Raw genomic sequence first — 19,281 nt, 5'->3', positions numbered from 1 at the left:
TTATATTTATAATACATACATTATATATATATATATATGTATGTATATATATATATACATATATACATACACTATATTTACATAATTTATTTATAATAAAAGTATTATAACTATATTGTTTTCCGTAGTATGGATAATGTAAGAATGAGGATGATGCACACAGGTTTGGGATGCTGCTGTATGGATATCGATGCTCCACCTGTGGCGGTGTGTGAGTCGTTTGGAGTCGGACGCATCTGAATTCAAGACTCGGAAAGACACGGATGAGCAGCGATACGTGCCTCGACTGATCATAAGACGAACTGGACATATTTACCTTCAGACTTTGAAACTTTCCGCAAAGTTGCAGGCGAGAATTCTGATCTACCGAGACAAGAGAATAATCAAACAATGAATCTTTCTATATCCTAAAAATGAGCACGTAAATCACATGAGGTCGTTTAGATGAAGCGTTTAGTAATTGCGTTCAGCATAGCTTGCCTGCGTGTTTATATAATTTATTCTTTTAAAAACTCACAATATGAGCTGGAACATTAAAGGATGGACATATATCTCTGATTAAAATAACTCATCAGCATTAACAGGTGTGAGTCAGAGGCCCGAGGATTCATATGGATAGAAGGTCCAGTACTGAAAGTTCAACAAGCGAGACACCTAGTGGTCAGTTTTTGTCATTGCATGTGAAACTCCACACGCATAAACTTATAATGCAGCAACTACAGCTCAAAATTATCATGTAAATAATAAAAATGATCCATAAGCCTCACCTGTAATTATGGAAGCTGAAAAGACAATTCATTGTGAAGAAAATGCTTTGATGTTTTCGTGCAGGACACGTCTTTTTATTACTGTATCAGAGGGGGGAAATGATGAACTGATAAGTTTCTAAAATGAAAGAATGTAGGCCTAACTGACCAGCTATTATTGTAAAAGAAGAAAAAGTACTTCACTTTTAAGAGGCTAACATACAGACTCAAAGGAGTTGGAATATCCACAAAGATAATTTGACTAATAAACAAAAAAGAGAAAGATAAACACTTTCTGCCTCTTTAAAGGGTTTTCCTGAAATAATATATACTCTTTTTGGAGAACTATCATAATTTACAGTTCAGATTCCCAGTGAGCACTTGTAAAACCCACTAACATATATGTATATATGTATATTACCGATCAGGCATAACATTATGACCACCTTCCTAATATTGTGTTGGTCCCCTTTTGCTGCCAAATCAGCCTGACCCATCGAGGCATGGACTCCTCTAGACCCCTGAAGATGTGCTCTGGTATCTGCACCAAGATATTAGCAGCAGATCCTTTAAGTCCTGGAAGTTGTGAGGTGGAGCCTCCATGGATCAGACTTGTTTGTTCAGCACATCCCACAGATGCTCGATTGGATCGAGATCTGGGGAATTTGGAGGCCAAGTCAACACCTCAAACTCATTGTTGTGCTCCTCAAACCATTCCTGAACCATTTTTGCTTGGTGTCATGGTGCATTATCCTGCTGAAAGAGGCCACAGCCACCAGGGAATACCGTTTCCATGAAAGGGTGTACATAGTCAGCAACAATGCTTAGATAGGTGGTACATGTCAAAGTAACATCCTCATGGATGCAGAACATTGCCCAAAGCATCACACTTCATCCACTGGCTTGCCTTCTTCCCATAGTGCATGCTGGTGCCATGTGTTCCCCAGGTAAGCGACGCACATGCACCTGGCCATCGAAATGATGTAAAAGAAAACGGGTTTCATCAGACCAGGCCACCTTCAGTCCATTGCTCCGTGGTCCAGTTCTGATGCTCACATGTCCACTGTTGGCACTTTCGGCGGTGGACAGGGGTCAGCATGGGCATCCTGACTGGTCTGCAGCTATGCAGCCCCATATGCAACAAACTGTGATGCACTGTGTATTCTGACACTGTGTATTTCTATCAGAACCAGCATTAACTTCTTCAGCAATTTGAGCTACTGTAGCTCATCTGTTGGATCGGACCACACAGGCCAGCCTTCTCTCCCCACATGCTTAAACGAGTCTTGGCCGCCCATGACCCTGTCGCTGGTTCACCACTGTTCCTTCCTTGGACCATTTTTGATAGATACTGACCACTGCAGACCGGGAACACCCCACAAGAGCTGCAGTTTTGGAGATGCTCCGATCCAGTCGTCTAGCCATCACAATTTGGCCCTTGTCAAACTCACTCAAATCCTTACGCTTGCCCATTTTTCCTGCTTCTAACACACCAACTTTGAGCACAAATTGTTCACTTGCTGCCTAATACATCCCACCCACTAACAGGTGCCGTGATGAAGAGATGATCAGTGTTATTCACTTCACCTGTCAGTGCTCATAATGTTATATATATTAGGGGTGTCAATAGATTATTTTTTTTAATCATGATTAATCACACCCTTTTGGGTGATTAATCGCAACTTAACATTTTAATCTATTGACAGCCCTAATTTTATTTATATTTATATATATATATATATATATATATATATATATATATATATATATATATATATATATATATATATATATATATATATGCTTCAGTAATAGTAATTTATTTCTGTTAAATTATTGACACGTTAAGGATTTTGAATTAATCACATGCATTCATTATAGTATAAGTTGTGACCAAAAAGCACAGATGGAATTTGTAAACATTCAGCAACTATTAAATAAAGACAATAGACAGATTTTACAAGATTGATTTATTAACTATAATACAGGTCACAGAAGGCCTTACTGTTTATACACCATTCCCATTGAGACCAATTACCAACGTCTTGGCAAATAATGACATTTTATTATTTTTTTGTAGATGTAACTTCATTTATTTCATTATTTTTTTCCATTCTATTTTTTTCTTTGTTCATTTTTTCTTCCTTTTTTAATACTGAGAGTGGCAGACCCCTCTCCCTGACCTGGTCTTGAATCATGCACTACATCATTGTGGCCTTTACACCATTCACAAAAAAAAAAAACAAACAAACAAAAACAACTGTTAAAAAATGTTTCGTCTCATTTTTTTAATTATTAAAATAAAACATAAAAAGAAAACCTTTTCTATCACCATTGACTATAGGGCAAAGTTTTAGACCCCCTAACGTACAAATAAACCATTCTGAATATAGTTTTGCTCATTTCTCCTTTAACTTAGCAGACAATCTGTCACCATTGTTGAGAAAAAAAAATAATAATAATAAAATGAAACAAAAAATAAAGTGATGCAGCCCAATCGGATTGCTGAACCAATATCACATTTTTAATACACGTTTTCGTTTGTCATGTCTCCCCTGCCCTTTTTTATTCATTTTTTTCACACAGTCTTTGGCTGCGAAGGACAGTCGCCTCTGAAAGAATATACACTGAAAATACACAGAGAATGCAGCATTCATACACAAAGTACCAGGGGCGTATAGGCCACACAGCTCCCGATTTCCCAAAATATACCATTACTTCTGCTCTCTGAGGGCAAAAGACGTAGTGTTTAAGCAGAGCTGCAGCTCATCACAGCCAATCAGAAGTCAGACGTTGATTGACATGTTAAAAGGGGTCAGGGCAGTTGTGGTTCACTTACTGGTGGTGAGAATTAACATGTATTACACGGAGAGATATGCACAAAAATGAAAAAAGTGAAATCTGCTGTGGGATACATTCGTTTATCTCCATAAACGTGATTGTTTCACAGTTTCACAATGTCTGCTCCACTTGAAAACCATGGCTCACAACAAACGTTCAAATGAACACAGAAAATGATCTAATTCGGAGCGAGTAAACTCACTTAACAAGGTATAAGTGCTGGGGAATATTGGTATTTCTAATTTTTTTATTAATTTTGCTACAAAGTGAATCGATGTGACATTAAATGCGTCCAGCATTTTCTAGAAAAACGAACAAAAATGTAGCATTAGCATGAAAACGGACTGAATTTAACATGCAACACCCGCTTTGTCCACTGGGTGGTAGTGTTGTGCTCCAAGAGCCGACTAAGGGAAAAGTCTAGTCACAAGCAACCACGTTAACTTTCCTGTTTCCGTGCCCACGTTTTCTTCCCCTAATCTTTCTTTTAAAAACGTTTGGGATTTTATAAACAATGTCATCCTTCTGAGGTCAACTCTGAAGTACAGATATTTAGTTAGACTTGACAAAAGCCACTAATTGCAAGCTCATAAAATCGGCGTCTCTGATTTCGAACGCATTAAAGACTCCCAAAAGCCATTATTTCCATCTATCTTTACTACCACCATCCCTTCTCTAGGCTTCCACAGTTCACTGATTCATTGCCATCTGAATAGTCACAGGTAGACAGCGTCTCCTCTAGTGCAAACTTCCTTTACCTTCCAGAACTCACATCGTGAGGTAACTCTTGATTTAGTGCATACCTCCCCTCCAAATGCAGGTGGACCACAACCTAACCCATCTTTAAAAGTCACCACTCGTTGCACAAAAAAGTAGTCCACAAATCTAACATGAGCTAGAAGGGAGGGACTTCCTGCAAACGTGTACAAAGAAAAATAACACATCTCCCAAATGAACAGACAATGAAAAAAGACCCTCATGGAACAGGAAATCGAGGGTTGTGTGGATGTGAGGACATTCTGCAATAAAAGAAGCATTAGTCTTCCAGCATGTTCTGGATGTGACAAGAGATACAGGTGCGGAAAAGACTTCAAATCCCAGAATGCTGTGCGAAAGCATTCCAAACACATCCATCCGAGCAAAACTAGATCCAGTTCGTCATGTTCTGGTTTTGTCTTTTGATTTTCGTCCCTCTGTAAAAGCGAAACAGGATAAATAAGGAGCAGGAATGTGGTTGTGTTGCTGCGTCAGAAATTTGATAATAACAACGGTCGAAAGCTGCAACAAATATCTGGTGAATATATAGGCCTCCCTGTTGGCCCGCTTAACCTTAATCCTAGGAGGTTGCGTACAGTGGTGGGGTTCAGCCCATTGGTTGACGAAGACAATGCTGAACCGGTGTGGCATCTACGTCACGTGGACCCATAAGAAATCTGAGTTTGGGGGTACCACACTTCATGTGCAGTTGTATATGTGTGTGTGTGTGCGCGAGGAGCGTAAAGGGACAGAGCGGCGCTGCGATTTATGGAGTAGCATGATGCAGAAAGAGGGCGATGAAGTGTGGTTGACGCAGCTCATGGACTCTTGACCTCTTTCTTTCTCGTTCCTCGTCTGCTTTTGCTTGCGATAAGTCAGGCACAGCCGTGCAATCTCCTCGGAAATTTCTTCCATGTAATTAATCTCATTCAGTGCTCCCAAAGTTCTCCTCCTCGTCTGCAGGTTCACAGCGTGTGTTGTTCCGTAGGGGTGTGATGAGGGTGGAGCGGAGGGAGCAGGCTCTGGATTGGGGATTGAGGGGTAGGAGGTGGAGAATGGGGCGGGGACTGTTGGGCGGGACTGAAAGGCGGAGCTATGGGTTGTAGTGGGGCATAACAGGCGGAGTAGGCGGAGCCCGGTATGGAGGAGGCAGAAGACAAGATGGTGGTAGGCGAGGCGGGTTGTCCGGACAGGCCGCTGGGTGTGTCGGCCAAGGGTTGATTGTAGAAGAAAAAAGCACACTGGTGGATAAAGGTCTCGATGATTGTCTGGTAGGTGCGAGTGGCCGTCAGCGCATCCATGGTGGTGAAATCGGGCCGCATTAGCGTCGGCCAGAAACAGATGGACAAATTCTCGCTGGTCATCAGGTTCAGGCGGCTGTTTTGACTCACCCTGAAAGAAAGAGAGAGACAGTGAGAACGGAAAAGATTTGCACGAGCGAGTTTGATCGTGTGTCGCCCTAGGGATGGCGCCGATTCTCACTTGTTCAGGTGAGTGATGACGTATTTGAAGACGTCGTAGTTTTCTCGAGGGAACCTGCGTAGCACGTCCTTCATGGTGTGGAGACGCTGCTCTCGATCATTGATTTCTGCAGGGGGTCGAGAAGGAACAGAATGAGACACAAACACATTTATTTTCTTCATGCTTCACAGGTGTTCACTTGTCCCACAACAGACAAAGAGTTAGAGGGCGACATGATGCACACACACAGGAGTTAGTCTTGACAATGGCTTGAAAGTTTGAAGACCTTCAAGACCAGAACAGTCTGTTTTTGTAATCTAATGACCTCTCTTACAGGAACATCTCAAACATTATCTCCCATTAGTTTCCGTAAAGCAACAAAGGCACAAATCCCATGTTTTTAAGAGAAAGAATGAGTAGATGTGTTTTGTAGTATTAACAATTTACCATAAACATATCTAGCCGTGTCCCACACATATGAGTTCAACCCTGTTACCATAGATATTTCCACTAATAAAACTTTGTTTCATTACATTTTGGAATTAACAATTTATAGGGCATGGCAGGAATACAAGCAAACAACCATATTTAATTTGCTAAACATTTACACAAATTGTAGATTTCACTGCATTCGTCAAGCTGAACCGTCAACCCTGTTATTATGACTATGACTCAGCTTGACGAATACAGTGAAATCTACAATTTGTGTAAAAATTGAGCATATATATATATATATATATATATATATATATATATATATATATATATATATATATATATATATATATATATATATATATATATATAAAAAAATAGTCATAACAGGGTTGAAGGTTACAACTAACCTCAGAAAAATAAAAGTTCATCAATAACTTTAAATCAACATTTGGTCGTAAACTAGCGAGGCCATACTGACTGACAGCTTAATTCAAATAGATTTGCAACCCTGTTACCTATTCTGGTATATTTACAATATATTTTATTAGAACTTATTAGATCTAAGATTCAATCATTTCATGTTTTTTTTTTGTTTTTTTTGAGAATTTACTGCTGCAAAATAATGAAATTAAACATAACAGTTTTAAACTTCAAAAATCTTCATTTTTTGTAACAGGGTTGAAACCTCATTTTGAAGTAAGTGTAAATTAAAACATTAAAAATAAAGTTTTACCTCCTAAGGTGAATGAACATTTTCTGAAAGTTAAACACCTTAACACATTATAAACAAATTAATAGACAATAAAAGTCTTCCTTTAACTCGTTTTAAAATATAGTTAAATAAATGTAGTTACATATATTTTTAAAGTGAAAAATGGACAAATTTAAAACCGTTTAATTCAAGGTTAAAAAAAAGTTTACTAAAATTATAAAATAGTCATTAAAATAAAATAATAATAGTAGTAAACAGACTCCCAGTTCTCCATAATTTTACATCAGACTTGTCAAATGCTGAATACTAATTAAGACTTGGATTGAATGTTTTGATGAAATGTAATCACTGCAGTTACTCAAGATGAAATCTGTGTGGGGGCTCTTTCCTGAAATGCTATCTACATTTGGCTTTGGGACCTCAGATTGCTTGGAAAGTGATGCTAAAGGAAGTAATTTGAGAATAATGAGTTCTAATATGCACAAAGGAAGCAGCACGCTCCACCTAAATCAATGAACAACAACTCTAGGGAGGAGTAACAGTGAAAAAAGGGGTGTGTGTGTGTGCTAGACTTCCCATCAGTCTCATCTGGGGTGACTGAGGGATTGTTCAATGAAGCACAGTGTCACACACACAAACAGTATATGTACAGAAATAATTGTGTAGTGTGCACAGTCACACACAGAGACACACACACACACACACACGCCCTGGGTGCAGCGAGCTTGATGGTTGCGGTGAGTCAGAACGGCTTACATCAGCCCTTAACGCTGTGAGCCCTGTGTCAGAACATGTGACCACTACGGCAGATGTGTTCCTCCCTGGTCACACACACACACACTCTGATGTCAGCATTACACACACTCACATCAGCATTATGCATTGTGGCCCCAGATGCAGAATTACTGCAGTAACTACAAGGAAAACGTGCAAAACCACCGTGATGCCAGAGCGTTTCTATATGGTTGCTAGTAAGGCTGCATGATATTGGAAAAAAAAAAATGGGCTGCATGATTATGACAATAATAAAATCAGAATTGTTGAATATTTTTTGTACCTTGATATTATTATTGCGATTATTAATGGTCAATTAATAGAATTTACGTTAAAATTCTCTTTTATGGGGTGGCAACTGCCTGTCATATGTGCATGTGTGGAGTATAATTTGAAATCGAGATGCACAATACTAAATTTGCTGTAAACTATACAGGGAATCGTCTCATTTGTTACATTACTATAATATTAGAAGTTAACTTTAACAACAGAGCCCAAACTATTATATTCAACTGCTATTTATTTTTTATTTCAGATATAATAACTGCACTCAAAAACTGAAATGTTTGTTGCACATAAGGTAGTTTTCATAAACACTTGTGTTCATGACAAATTTATTCAAACATACATACATAATTACCAGTAACCAAGTTACCCTCTATTGTTTTTTTGTTTTTTTTTTTACAGCTAACTATCAAACTGTGAACATTGAATAACTTTCCTGAAGTAAATGCAACATTAAGTGACATTGTTCACAAGCAGTTTTACTGGCATTTTTCCACGGGATATGATACATTTCAGTAAGTTGTACTGTATCTTTCAACATACCTTCTGATGTTCATGCATGTTTTTTATGCTATAACTTGTATTAAAGTGAAAGAAAAGACTTGCACTTTGCCCTGCCGCTTGAACTGAGGCGCTACAGCGTTCTGTTTGTTTCTTATCAGAAGTAAAGCACAAAGCTCTTCGCAATTATTGGATGGGAGGAGCGCTACAAATAATGTTTGGTGTAGGGAAAAATCTCAGACCTGGCAACCCTGGCTTGAACTATGGGCGATTTATGGATCAAATAGAGCCTGCTTTAACATCGCTTTTGTTTTAACTGTTAATGTGTTCATTTAGCTTTAACTTAGACAGCCCTAAATTCAACACAAGAGGCATTTTATTCACACACACAGTATGAGTTTTTTGATTGACAGGATATAATTGGCCCCAATCATCGTCTGTTTTTAAACAATCAGCATATGGCCGACATTAAAAATAATTGCTTTTATCTGCCAATAACGATTATTGGGCCATACATCGGTGCATCCCTACTTTGAAAGGCTATGTGTTCGGCTGTACACATATGCTAAATGGTCCCATCAAAATTGAAGTATACTTTGGGCTTAAAGGGATAGTTTACCCAAAAATGAAAATTTGATGTTTATCAGCTTACCCCCAGTGCATCCAAGATGTAGGTGACATTTTTTCTTCAGTCGATCACAAATGATGATTTTTAACTGCAACCGCTGCCCTCTGTCATTCAAATAATTGCAGTAGATGGGAACTTCATCTATAAGAGTGAATAAAACCTCACTAGCAGGAAGCTGAAAGGAGTTGGACATAGTGGTGTATTAGAGGTAAAAAATGATATAAATACTTTTCGGTTTCTCTCACAAACCGATCGTTTCGTGTCTTAGGACATTAATGTGTCGTCACGAGCCGCAGGGTTTAATTTGGATTTGTCTAAGCAAGGTTTATTCACTCTTATAGATGAAGTTCCCAATCACTGCTATTATTTGAATGACAGATGGCAGTGGTTGCAGTTAAAAATCATCATTTGTGATCGACTGAAGAAAAAATGTCACCTACATCTTGGATGCACTGGGGGTAAGCAGATAAACATCAAATTTTCATTTTTGGGTGAACTATCCCTTTAATACTCAGCATTAGGCATTTGAACAAAACATTGACCTTGTGTATTAGCAGTAATAAAGTCATCTCGAAACATCAGCGTATTTAAAACCTGCCCAGACGTTGTTGATTTGAGACAGAATATGCACATATTGTTTAATCAATCAGAATAAATAACCAACGCCACTGCGAGATGTCTAATAGATGGTAGAATAACAAAGCAAAGGAATATGCAGAAGGTCTTAAAGCAGTGCAGGTGCTTCCTGTGCCTTCAGAGACTAAAACAGAACAAGCCTGCTGGGCTGTTGCCATGGCGTCCAGTGACAGACGGACAAGAGCAAAGCCCCGCCCACCACCTGCAGAGAGTGACACGGCAGTCAGGTGATCTGCCGTCTGTCCTCTTTTTCCTCTTAATCTCAATGGGCTTCTGTAATGTTCTTGCATTAAACCAATCTTTTAGTTTTGGCTTACAAGCAGTTTTGCTAAGGTAAGCATCACTACTACAATATATTGCTTGTATTTATGTTTAGGAGTTTGTTCAAATCTGTGACCTAAGCACTGAAAGGTTAGTTCACCTAAAAATGAATTTTACTCGCCCTCATGTTGCTCCAAACTGAGTTTCTTTCTTCTGCAGAACACACAAGATGATATTTTGAAGAATGTTGGTAACCAAAAAGTTTTGGTTATCATTGCCTTGCCTTCCATTGTATGGAAAAAACAAATCCTAACATTTTTTTAAAGTATTTTCTTTTATGTTCCATAGAAGAAGAAAAAATGGTTTGGAATGACATGAGGGTGAGTAAAAGATGACATTTTTAATGCAGGGTGAACTATCTCTTTAACCTTTGGCTCGGAACACGTCCCACATGTCACAAACCACTTCGAACACATTAGCAACTGAACAGCAACTCCCAAACACAACACTCAAAAATCGGTGTTGGTGAGTTTATGAAACTCTGTCAGTTGCCAGATGGCCGGTAACATTTTTACGAATTTTAACAAAGCATGATCGATGCTCTGTACAGTTGACGGGTCCGACCTGCATCATCGCGAAAACTGAAGCCTTTCTAATGTAAATATTCAAGCGCTAGAACACGCGTAAAGAAATTCGTTACTCACACGCTATGTGGGAATTTCAACATCCGAAACATCTGAATCACGCACCCTGAAAGCAGCGTCTCAGTACGCAAATACTAAGTTGAGCTTTCTTTCATGCCTTCCTGTGCTTGACCGGACAAATTCACACAAAATTATGTCAAAAAATGCCTGTCTCGTTGAGTATCCTAATTAGGGATGCACCGATACCGATACCAGTATAAACCGCTAAATCGGCATCACCTGCTTTCAAATGGAGCGGCATTTAATAGACAGAGCCGTAGTTCACTGACAAGCCACGCAATATCGCGTTCAATATCGACGGCGATTCATATCGATATTGAACGCGATATTGCGTGGCTTGTCAGTGAACTACGGCTCTGTCTATTAAATGCCGCTCCATTTGAAAGCAGGTGATGGAGATTTAGCGGTAATCAGGGAACCGGCTTAACTGACGAAATGCGTGTGACAAAAGCATTCGAGATATATCGCCCAGCCCTACCAGAAGTGCGCTCTCTCTTTCTTGCAAGCGATCCCAGTTCTCTCAGACTGCGCGCGATCGGTTCTCCTTGCGCCTGAATGGTCAAATGCACACATAGTTGTCAAAATGTCCATCGTGTGGAGTATCTCACGTAAATACAGTCGGACGTAAACATTTGGGTGAAAACAGGATGTGTATCAGTATCCATGGATTTGTTAAAGGGACCGTAGCCTATATTGGTCACAGTAAATAAATGTATAGCTACATGGTAAATAAACCTACTGTATCTGAAAAACAAGTTTATTTAATTTGTATCTTTAGTATTTGTTGTATTGTTTGTAATTTGTAAATTTCTTTTTATATAACAACAATTATATATATTGGTAATTATGAACTTTGAAGGTTATTGGACAGTGAAATTTGTGTTTGTGACAAGCACATACAATTTTTTATTTTTTCATTGAAGTAATAATAAAGGAAAAAAAAAAAAAGAGAGAAATTAATAAATGCATTGGTATCGGTGACTACCAGAAGGAAAAAAAAAGTACCAGTACTTGTACTCAGTCATTAAAAAACTGGTATCGGTGCATCCCTAATCTTAATAAACATAGTTGGTTATGTCTTCAGTTGAGAAAGAAAAGGCATGATCCATGCATGCATTCATGCATCCTAATAATCCTGCTGCTGTCTGCGTTTTAATGTTAACCAAACTACAAGGGGGGGGGGGATCACTCACTGCTCTTAAACTTTAAAAAGGATATGCAGTGTTATTTATTTGATTACTACTTTATTACATTTCTGTACCAGAAAACTACTGTTAGACCTGCCTGAAAAGTAAGTTAAGCTTGTAGTTTTAGTTGTGGTATTGAAATTGGAATAGAGGATTGTGCATTTTCACTTGTATCTAAATTATGTCATAACTACCTGCGTTTTGAAAAAAATAGCGTTTTGGCTGGTAAATTTTCCATTGGCAGATGTGGCAAAAAGTTAGTTTAGTCCCTGATTATGCAGTTATCCCCTTACATTTTTATCTGAAAACACACAAATACATTTTTTTTTTTTTTTTTTTGAAAACAAGTATAATTTTCAGCAGCTCGAATTTTAGTGTCTGATCACGTTGGTATTTGATAGATTAAATTCACAAAAACTAAAAAAAAAAAAAAAATGCAACTGACTGTATACCAAATTTACATACCAATATATTTTTTATATACCAAAATATTATCACTGGCAAATTGAGTGACACGACATCATGATTGGATACAGAATAACTGAACCAATCAAAGCCCCTCTTTTGTGCTCCAATACACCAGTGCAGGTTTGGGTGTTTCGCTTTGTTTTCTGCTGAATCAGGCCTGCCGTTTGTGAAACTATTTAAAGCATGGTAGTACTTGAGAGGGCTTGTTTATTGAGAAACAGTCTGGAGTGTAGGACTAACGGCAATCTTAGGCTTAAGTCTCATCGCTTTGGGTTGGAGCGATGCCCAGAGTAGACAATGCTGAACTTCACACTGAGAGAGAGAGTGTGAGTGTGTTTGTGTACTAAAGAACGGGAAAGAAGTCAGTCTATAATGCTGCAACAGGAAAACACACTCTTAGTCCATTTCTGCCAGCATGTTTCTTAGAGTAGATCCTATTCTACGCACTGGCTTATCCGTTGTTGTTTTTTTTTCGCCCTCTAACAAGAGCTCTCTACACATAGGGGGTTCACCAGAGGAGATCTCCAGAGAACATTAACCTCCGAAGACTACAAGCAAGCACACTGCTTTCTGAGAGTAAACATATGGCTATGGAAAATCCAGCCTGTATCAGTGCTTTTATTGATTGTTCACAGGTCAACATGTATAGTATATACTCACTGAAGGCCTCCACCAGCTCCACCTGCATGCTGTAGGGTACCAGAGGATCGGGCAGCTCCGAGAAGAAGCTCTTCATAGCTCCAGCCACTGTGTTCACAGACAGGTCCTTCTCGATCAGGTCAATGTTAGGGTCTATAATGTAGAGAGGCTGTGGTTAGGCTTTCAAATGGAAGTTTGTGAATCACTGCAGCTTCTCAAGTTACTTGCAATTTAAAGTAGTTAAATTACAGTCAAGCTGAAACAAATGTAGTACAAGTCTACCCTGATCATTCTCAGGGTGTGACCAGCTAAGTGAACATATGGATGTTTCTCTTTTATGTGCCAACGGTTGAATTTTATGAAAACTAACAGATTTCAACTTTTTTTTTTTTCTTTATGATCACATTAAACTGATCGTTTTGAAAATATGCTCAGACTGCACTTATTTAATCCGAAATACAGCATGTTGTGAAATATTATTAAATTTCTAAAATAACTTTTCTATTGTAATATATTTTAAAATTAAAAAATTATCGTATTCCTACAATATTAAATCTGAACTTTCAGCATCATTACTCCAGTCTTCAGTGTCACATGATCCTTCAGAAATCATTCTAATATGCTGATTTGCTGCTTAAGAAACATTTCTGATTACTGAAAACAGTTGTGCTGCCGAATATTTTTTTGTTTATTTTTTAATCTTTGTGACATAAATGTCTTACTGTCACTTTTGATCAATTTAATTTATCCTTGCTAAATAAAAGTAAAGGAAAAAAAATAAATTTGCATAATTTATTAGATAATAAAGTTTGTAAACTCAGTGTACTTGCCTACCAATGAGAAAAACAGCACCAGTGAACAGCTTGAGATGAATATTAGAAATCAAGATGAATATCATTCATGCAGAATGTTGAGCATCATTTCCAATTCTTTCAAATTATGCAAAACATATTAATTGTATTTAATTTTAATACATTAAATGCTAGATATTAAATTAGCCTTAGCAAGACAAATGAGTTATTTTATTCCAAAAACTATAATTGCATTTCCATCTTCTGAACAATTAATTTGGATTTTATTATTTATCAAAAACGAATTATAAATTAAATGCGAAAACTTCTAACAAAAAAGTCCAAAGGTGTCAATATTTGAAGAAACACTCATATATTTATAGATGTGACCAGCACCATCATTTCTAAATACATTATGGACCGAAATATAAACGGAAAGTCCCAAGAATCAGTCCCACCTTTCCCCCCTCTAGCAACGCCCCTTTGCTCCAGCCAAGTAACTGCCATTGAGATGAATGGAAAGGCAAGTGGACACATTTCTCTAGATATTATAAAAGTACTTGATCTAAATTTAAACTAAACAGTCTGTTTCTTAAAATCAGAGGCCTCAAGCACACAGGACCATATAAACATCTTTTAAAGATGGCTTCTTCCAAAATTCAGCTCCTTTATTCACACAAGGGGGTCTTTCTTAAATCATGTGTCCCTTAAAATCAAACCTGCCCACTCTTGCTGTCTGGATGCATCTTTAATCTCTCGGCTGAGCCGGCGAAATGTGTATCTAATTGGAGAATGTGTGCTTGGCGTGCAAGCGCAAAATTGGTGCATGGGAGAGGGTGAGAGGTTATGAGATTCAAACAAAACAAGCGATGATTAAAACAATTTTGATCTCAGGTTCTGCCAATATGATTGAGATAAAGCTATAAAACATTTCACTCTACGTGCACATTACTATTGTAATCTTTCAGCCTAGCGTGTTAAATCCAGTTGACCCCAGATCAGTTGCTCTATGCGTCCTGATTCTATTTTATCAGAGATCGATAATGGCTGTGTAGCACCTGATTGTGAATCGTCTGACATTTCTCCACCTGCTCACTGGAGTTGGTTGAGATGCTGCTGAGCACATACCTGCGCAGTAATTTCCACCTTAATTGTATTGTCACCTGGCTGTGCGGGGTTCTGATCGATCAGACACGAGCCTTCGCCTTCTATTAGCTGATGCCGATCCGAACCAGGCCCGACCGGATCAGTGGAGCGTGTGCGCTTGCGGTTCATTACCCAAACCAATCTGCTGGTAATTAACTGACCTTCTCTTCCGGCGCAAACACATACACACACACAGAGGGCGGCCTGTAGTGGCATACACACACACAGACATGCATCCACAGCATACAACAGTTTCTTTAAAGACCTCAATGAAGTCAAAATTAAAGATTTGGGGCTTTTAGTCCACGTCTACTAGATTTTTTCAAATAAATGTTATTATTTTAAAATATATATTACAAAGCTTAATTTTCAGCATCATTACTCCAGTTTTCACATGATCGCATGATTTTGTGCGGTAAAAAAACAAAATTAGGACTTCATTCAACAATATCTAGTGATGGATGATCTCAAAACACTGCTTCATGAAGCTTCGAAGCTTTGCGAATCTTTTGTTTTAGAATCAGTGGTTCGGAGCGCGTATCAAACTGCCAAAGTCACGCCCCCCAGTGGTGAACCATTGAAATTTTGAAACACTTGTGATGTAACGAAGCCTTGTTTACTGAAATCACGTGACTTTGGCAGTTTGATACATGCTCCGAAACACTGATTCGAAACAAAAGATTCGTAAAGCTTTGAAGCTTCATGAAGCAGTGCTTTGAAATTGTCCATCACTAGATGAAGTCTAGAAGTCTTTACTTTTTTTTTTTTTTTTTTTTTTTTGCTGCACAAAGTATTCTTGTCACTTCATAACATTATGGTTGAACCATAAAATTATTTAAATATGTCTTTAGGAGCTTTCTGGGCATCTGAAAGTGTTCATTACGTTGCTGTCAATGGAGGCCTCACTGAGCCATCGGATTTTATCAAAAATACCTTAATTTGTGTTCTGAAGATGAACAAAGGTCTTACGAGTGTAGAACGACATGAGGGTGAGAAATTAATGACAGAATTTTCATTTTTGGATGAACTAACCCTTTAATGTTTTTTCAGGATTCTTTGATGAATAGAAAGTTCAAAGAACAGCATTTATTGGAAATAGAAATATTCTGTTACATGACTTTACTGTCCCTTTTGATCAATTGAATGTGTTCTAAATAAAAGTATTATTTATAATCAATGACTCCAAACTTTTAAATGGTAGTATATATTGTATATGACATTATATTATGCTCTATTATATCATACACACACATACATATACAAGTCTTAACTATATATACACATGTCTTAACAAGCAAAAACAGACACTGTTCTGCCTCTTCTCAAGTATGCACATAATGCAGGCATACTCTATGCACTCCGACATTATGCTTTCGTAATGGCCCTTGGTGGGCAGGATCAATAGCTGTGGATCAGTCCTGGTTAATTGAGCTTATCTGCTCTACAATGTGCTCATTGACGGAAATGTGATCCATGCACCGAGGAATAGCAGCCATTTCTTTGAAAACAGCGAGGTCAGCCAGGTCTACTGTGACTGGCCCACTCAAACTTTTCCCCAAGGCAAATATGAGTAACAGAGTTCTGTATGTACTATGATATCCATGAGATGTCTTTAGATTATGCTGCTACAACAGCAGGGTAATGTGAGAGTGTGGAAGTTCATGTGGGCCAGACAAGTAGAAAAAGACAAAGAAAGAGGAATTGGAAATTGGCAGGTGTCATTGATTATAGTTTGGTAATGTTCCTAGCTTCACTAAATTTAAGATAGTGAGCAATTTGAGTACTGTTTTTAAAGCAACAATGAAAGTACAAAACAGCAAGGTTTTACAATGTTTTCTGGACATGTGCCATATTATTTTGTTTTGTACTGTGTAAATCATACATATGCTTAAGGTGGCAAAGGGGCGAAAAATATCTGGAAACTTTCAATTGAAGTTAAGATGGGGAATATTGGGAATATTTCAAGTTGGACAGAATTTACAGGAGAATTTACAGGAATTAAAGGGGATTAATTGGAAATTTGAGGTAATTTATATAAACTTTATCATATACAAACATAAAACAGTTTGTGTTTTTGTTTGTTCTTTTATAGGGTAACCTGCAATTTTGCAAATTTCCAGTTTGTTCCCTTAAATTCCCATAAATTCCCATGGAAAGTTTCCATCTTTGAAAATCCCCGGAATTTTGCAACCCTAATTATGATGTAGTATCACATTATAAATCAAAGAAACAAATCAAAGTATTACCCTCTAGTATTACACAATTAGTTGTTATAAAACTCAAAAAGACTTATGTGGAACTGAGTGCCCATGAGATGGCAACCAAGCAACAGATTTTCTCAGAACTGTGAGATATAAACACTAAATTGAGAGAAAAAAAAGTCAGAATTGTGAGACAAGTCGTCTTTGATTTTTTTTATTCCATGGCAGAAACAAGCTTCCATACTTATTAGATTAGTATAGTGGAGAGTATATAGTATACAGTAGCTGGGATTCTAACTCAAGTCGCACTCAGGTTTATTTTGGGTTTTCCCCTTTTTGGCCAATGAATCAACTTGAAATTAGAGTGTAGGGAGGTGGAGAGAGAGTTTGTAACCAAAACTGTACAAAAGCAAAATCTAAGTCTAAGTCTAACACCCCCTTTTTTTTTTTTCATATGTTTTCAAAGTACCCACTTTTTGGCGTGCTCGCAACGCAGGAACGGGAATGATTTTAGTTACAGGAACACCTTTTGGGGGGAATAAATCAGCTCATACAGTCTAAACCAGCACAATAAGAACTACCAGAGACGCAAGTGTATGTTGATTGGCCGAGCGCATGCCTTATGAAACACCAGTACCCGCCATTTTCAAAAAGCCATATAAACGCACAATTTACATATACTTACTCTGCAAACATGGAAAACAGCGATAGATGGACCTCAGCCTCGATTATATGCAGCACTGCAAGTTGTCATAGGATATTGTGTCTCTTAGCCCTCCTTTTTGCTCCTTCAATCTCATAACTTATACTCCGTTTTCATGAATCCCACAGCACACAACAAAAATACAGCTCTGATCATGGCGTCCTCCATCCTCTAGTTGCTGACGTTGCTGAATGCCATACTTTAATTACGTCACTTCAGAGTTCCTACTAGCGGTGCGAATGCAACCAGAAAAATGACCCTAAGGGGAAAATGCGGGTCTTGAGGGACTGTCCTTGTCTGGCTATCACCAGACCAAGCTTAATTTAAAATTGAACATTGGTTCTGGGGAGTCTCTATGTATTTTCTACTGCACAAGAGGTGTGATCAACGAGCATTATTCACGCAATTGGATAGCCCTTCAACAAATCAGATCAACGATCCGGGTGACGTACTTTTGCAGAGCGACGCGAAGACTCCAGACAGGTTTAGTCTGTATTGGTTTGTAGCGTTGATCGGCGGTTTGCAGAAGCAGCAATGGCATCGAGCGATTTTTGCAGGTTGTGCAAAAAAACATGAAAGTGAGTGATATTTACACCCAGTCGAGCAATTTGTTTGCTAAACTAAAGAAGTCATTTAGCATCGAGACGTTAAAAGGAATTGGATTGACGGTCGTGCGAGAGACGTCGTGTTATACCCGCCCAGAGCCATAGAAAGAGCTCTGTACCCGCGAGCAAGGTGGATAAGCCAGTCTGTGATTGGTTCCCGCAAAAGTGTAACAGATGCAGCAGAAATGAATGTACGGGTTTCCAGACTGAGTTGCCGGGCGAAATCAAATCGCCGGCAGATCAGGCAGGGTTTACCCAGTCTAGGACTGCCCTGTTGGCTAGTTCCTATAACTGAGTTCTGATAACTACCAGGTGCGAAAGCCCCTATGATTTTGTGTGGCAGTAGTAGCTACACACTTGCGGCATTCAAAAAAGCATGCTGTATAGTAGGTACCACACTTGGTTTGAAACTTGCTTCACGACTGTAAAAAAAAAAAAAAAAAAAAGTAGTATGTTCTATACAGTATGAAAGAAATGCGGAATAACTACATTCACCATGTTGTCACTGTCATGTGACCTACGGCATCAGTTGTGTCGCTTTGCTGTTCACAACCATAGACTGTAAAAAAAGATGGACAACGCACCTTCACTCTCTTCCACTGTAGAAAAGTGAAGCCGCCAATGTCCCAAAATGGCGCTGACATCTTGGAACCCAAGTCTGCGCAGTAGTGAACCCGGGGCCCGAGACTGCGAAGTAGTGAGCATGAAGTGGAGCCGCGGTATCAAGGCCCCGCCCACACTCCCGCAGAATCGGTTAGTACAGATTACTGCAGAACAACTCATTATGTAGGTGCGAAA

At 38.5% G+C, this 19,281-nt stretch overlaps 1 protein-coding gene across 5 annotated transcripts in view; it reads right to left on the bottom strand.

The window, feature by feature from the left end:
- Nucleotides 1-2,701: 2,701 nt before the first annotated feature.
- Nucleotides 2,702-19,281, bottom strand: part of arhgap35a (Rho GTPase activating protein 35a) — a 96,450-nt gene continuing 79,870 nt past the window's right edge. For 4 of the 5 annotated variants that reach the window (XM_067365910.1, XM_067365909.1, XM_067365911.1 and 1 more), the window contains 4 exons: nt 19,068-19,250; nt 13,059-13,190; nt 5,826-5,931; nt 2,702-5,735 (listed from right to left, as the gene is read on the bottom strand). In XM_067365910.1, coding sequence (XP_067222011.1) covers nt 5,309-5,735; nt 5,826-5,931; nt 13,059-13,190; nt 19,068-19,250 — 848 coding nt within the window. In that variant the 3' untranslated portion in view covers nt 2,702-5,308. The remainder of the gene's footprint in view (nt 5,736-5,825; nt 5,932-13,058; nt 13,191-19,067; nt 19,251-19,281) is intronic. The other variant, XM_067365913.1, reaches the window with a different exon arrangement.

This window comes from Chanodichthys erythropterus, chromosome 17 (genome assembly GCF_024489055.1).
Source record: "Chanodichthys erythropterus isolate Z2021 chromosome 17, ASM2448905v1, whole genome shotgun sequence".
NCBI classification, from domain to species: Eukaryota; Metazoa; Chordata; class Actinopteri; order Cypriniformes; family Xenocyprididae; genus Chanodichthys; species Chanodichthys erythropterus.
Note: the sequence above shows the minus strand (reverse complement) of the source record. Positions and strands in the feature narration are given on the sequence as shown.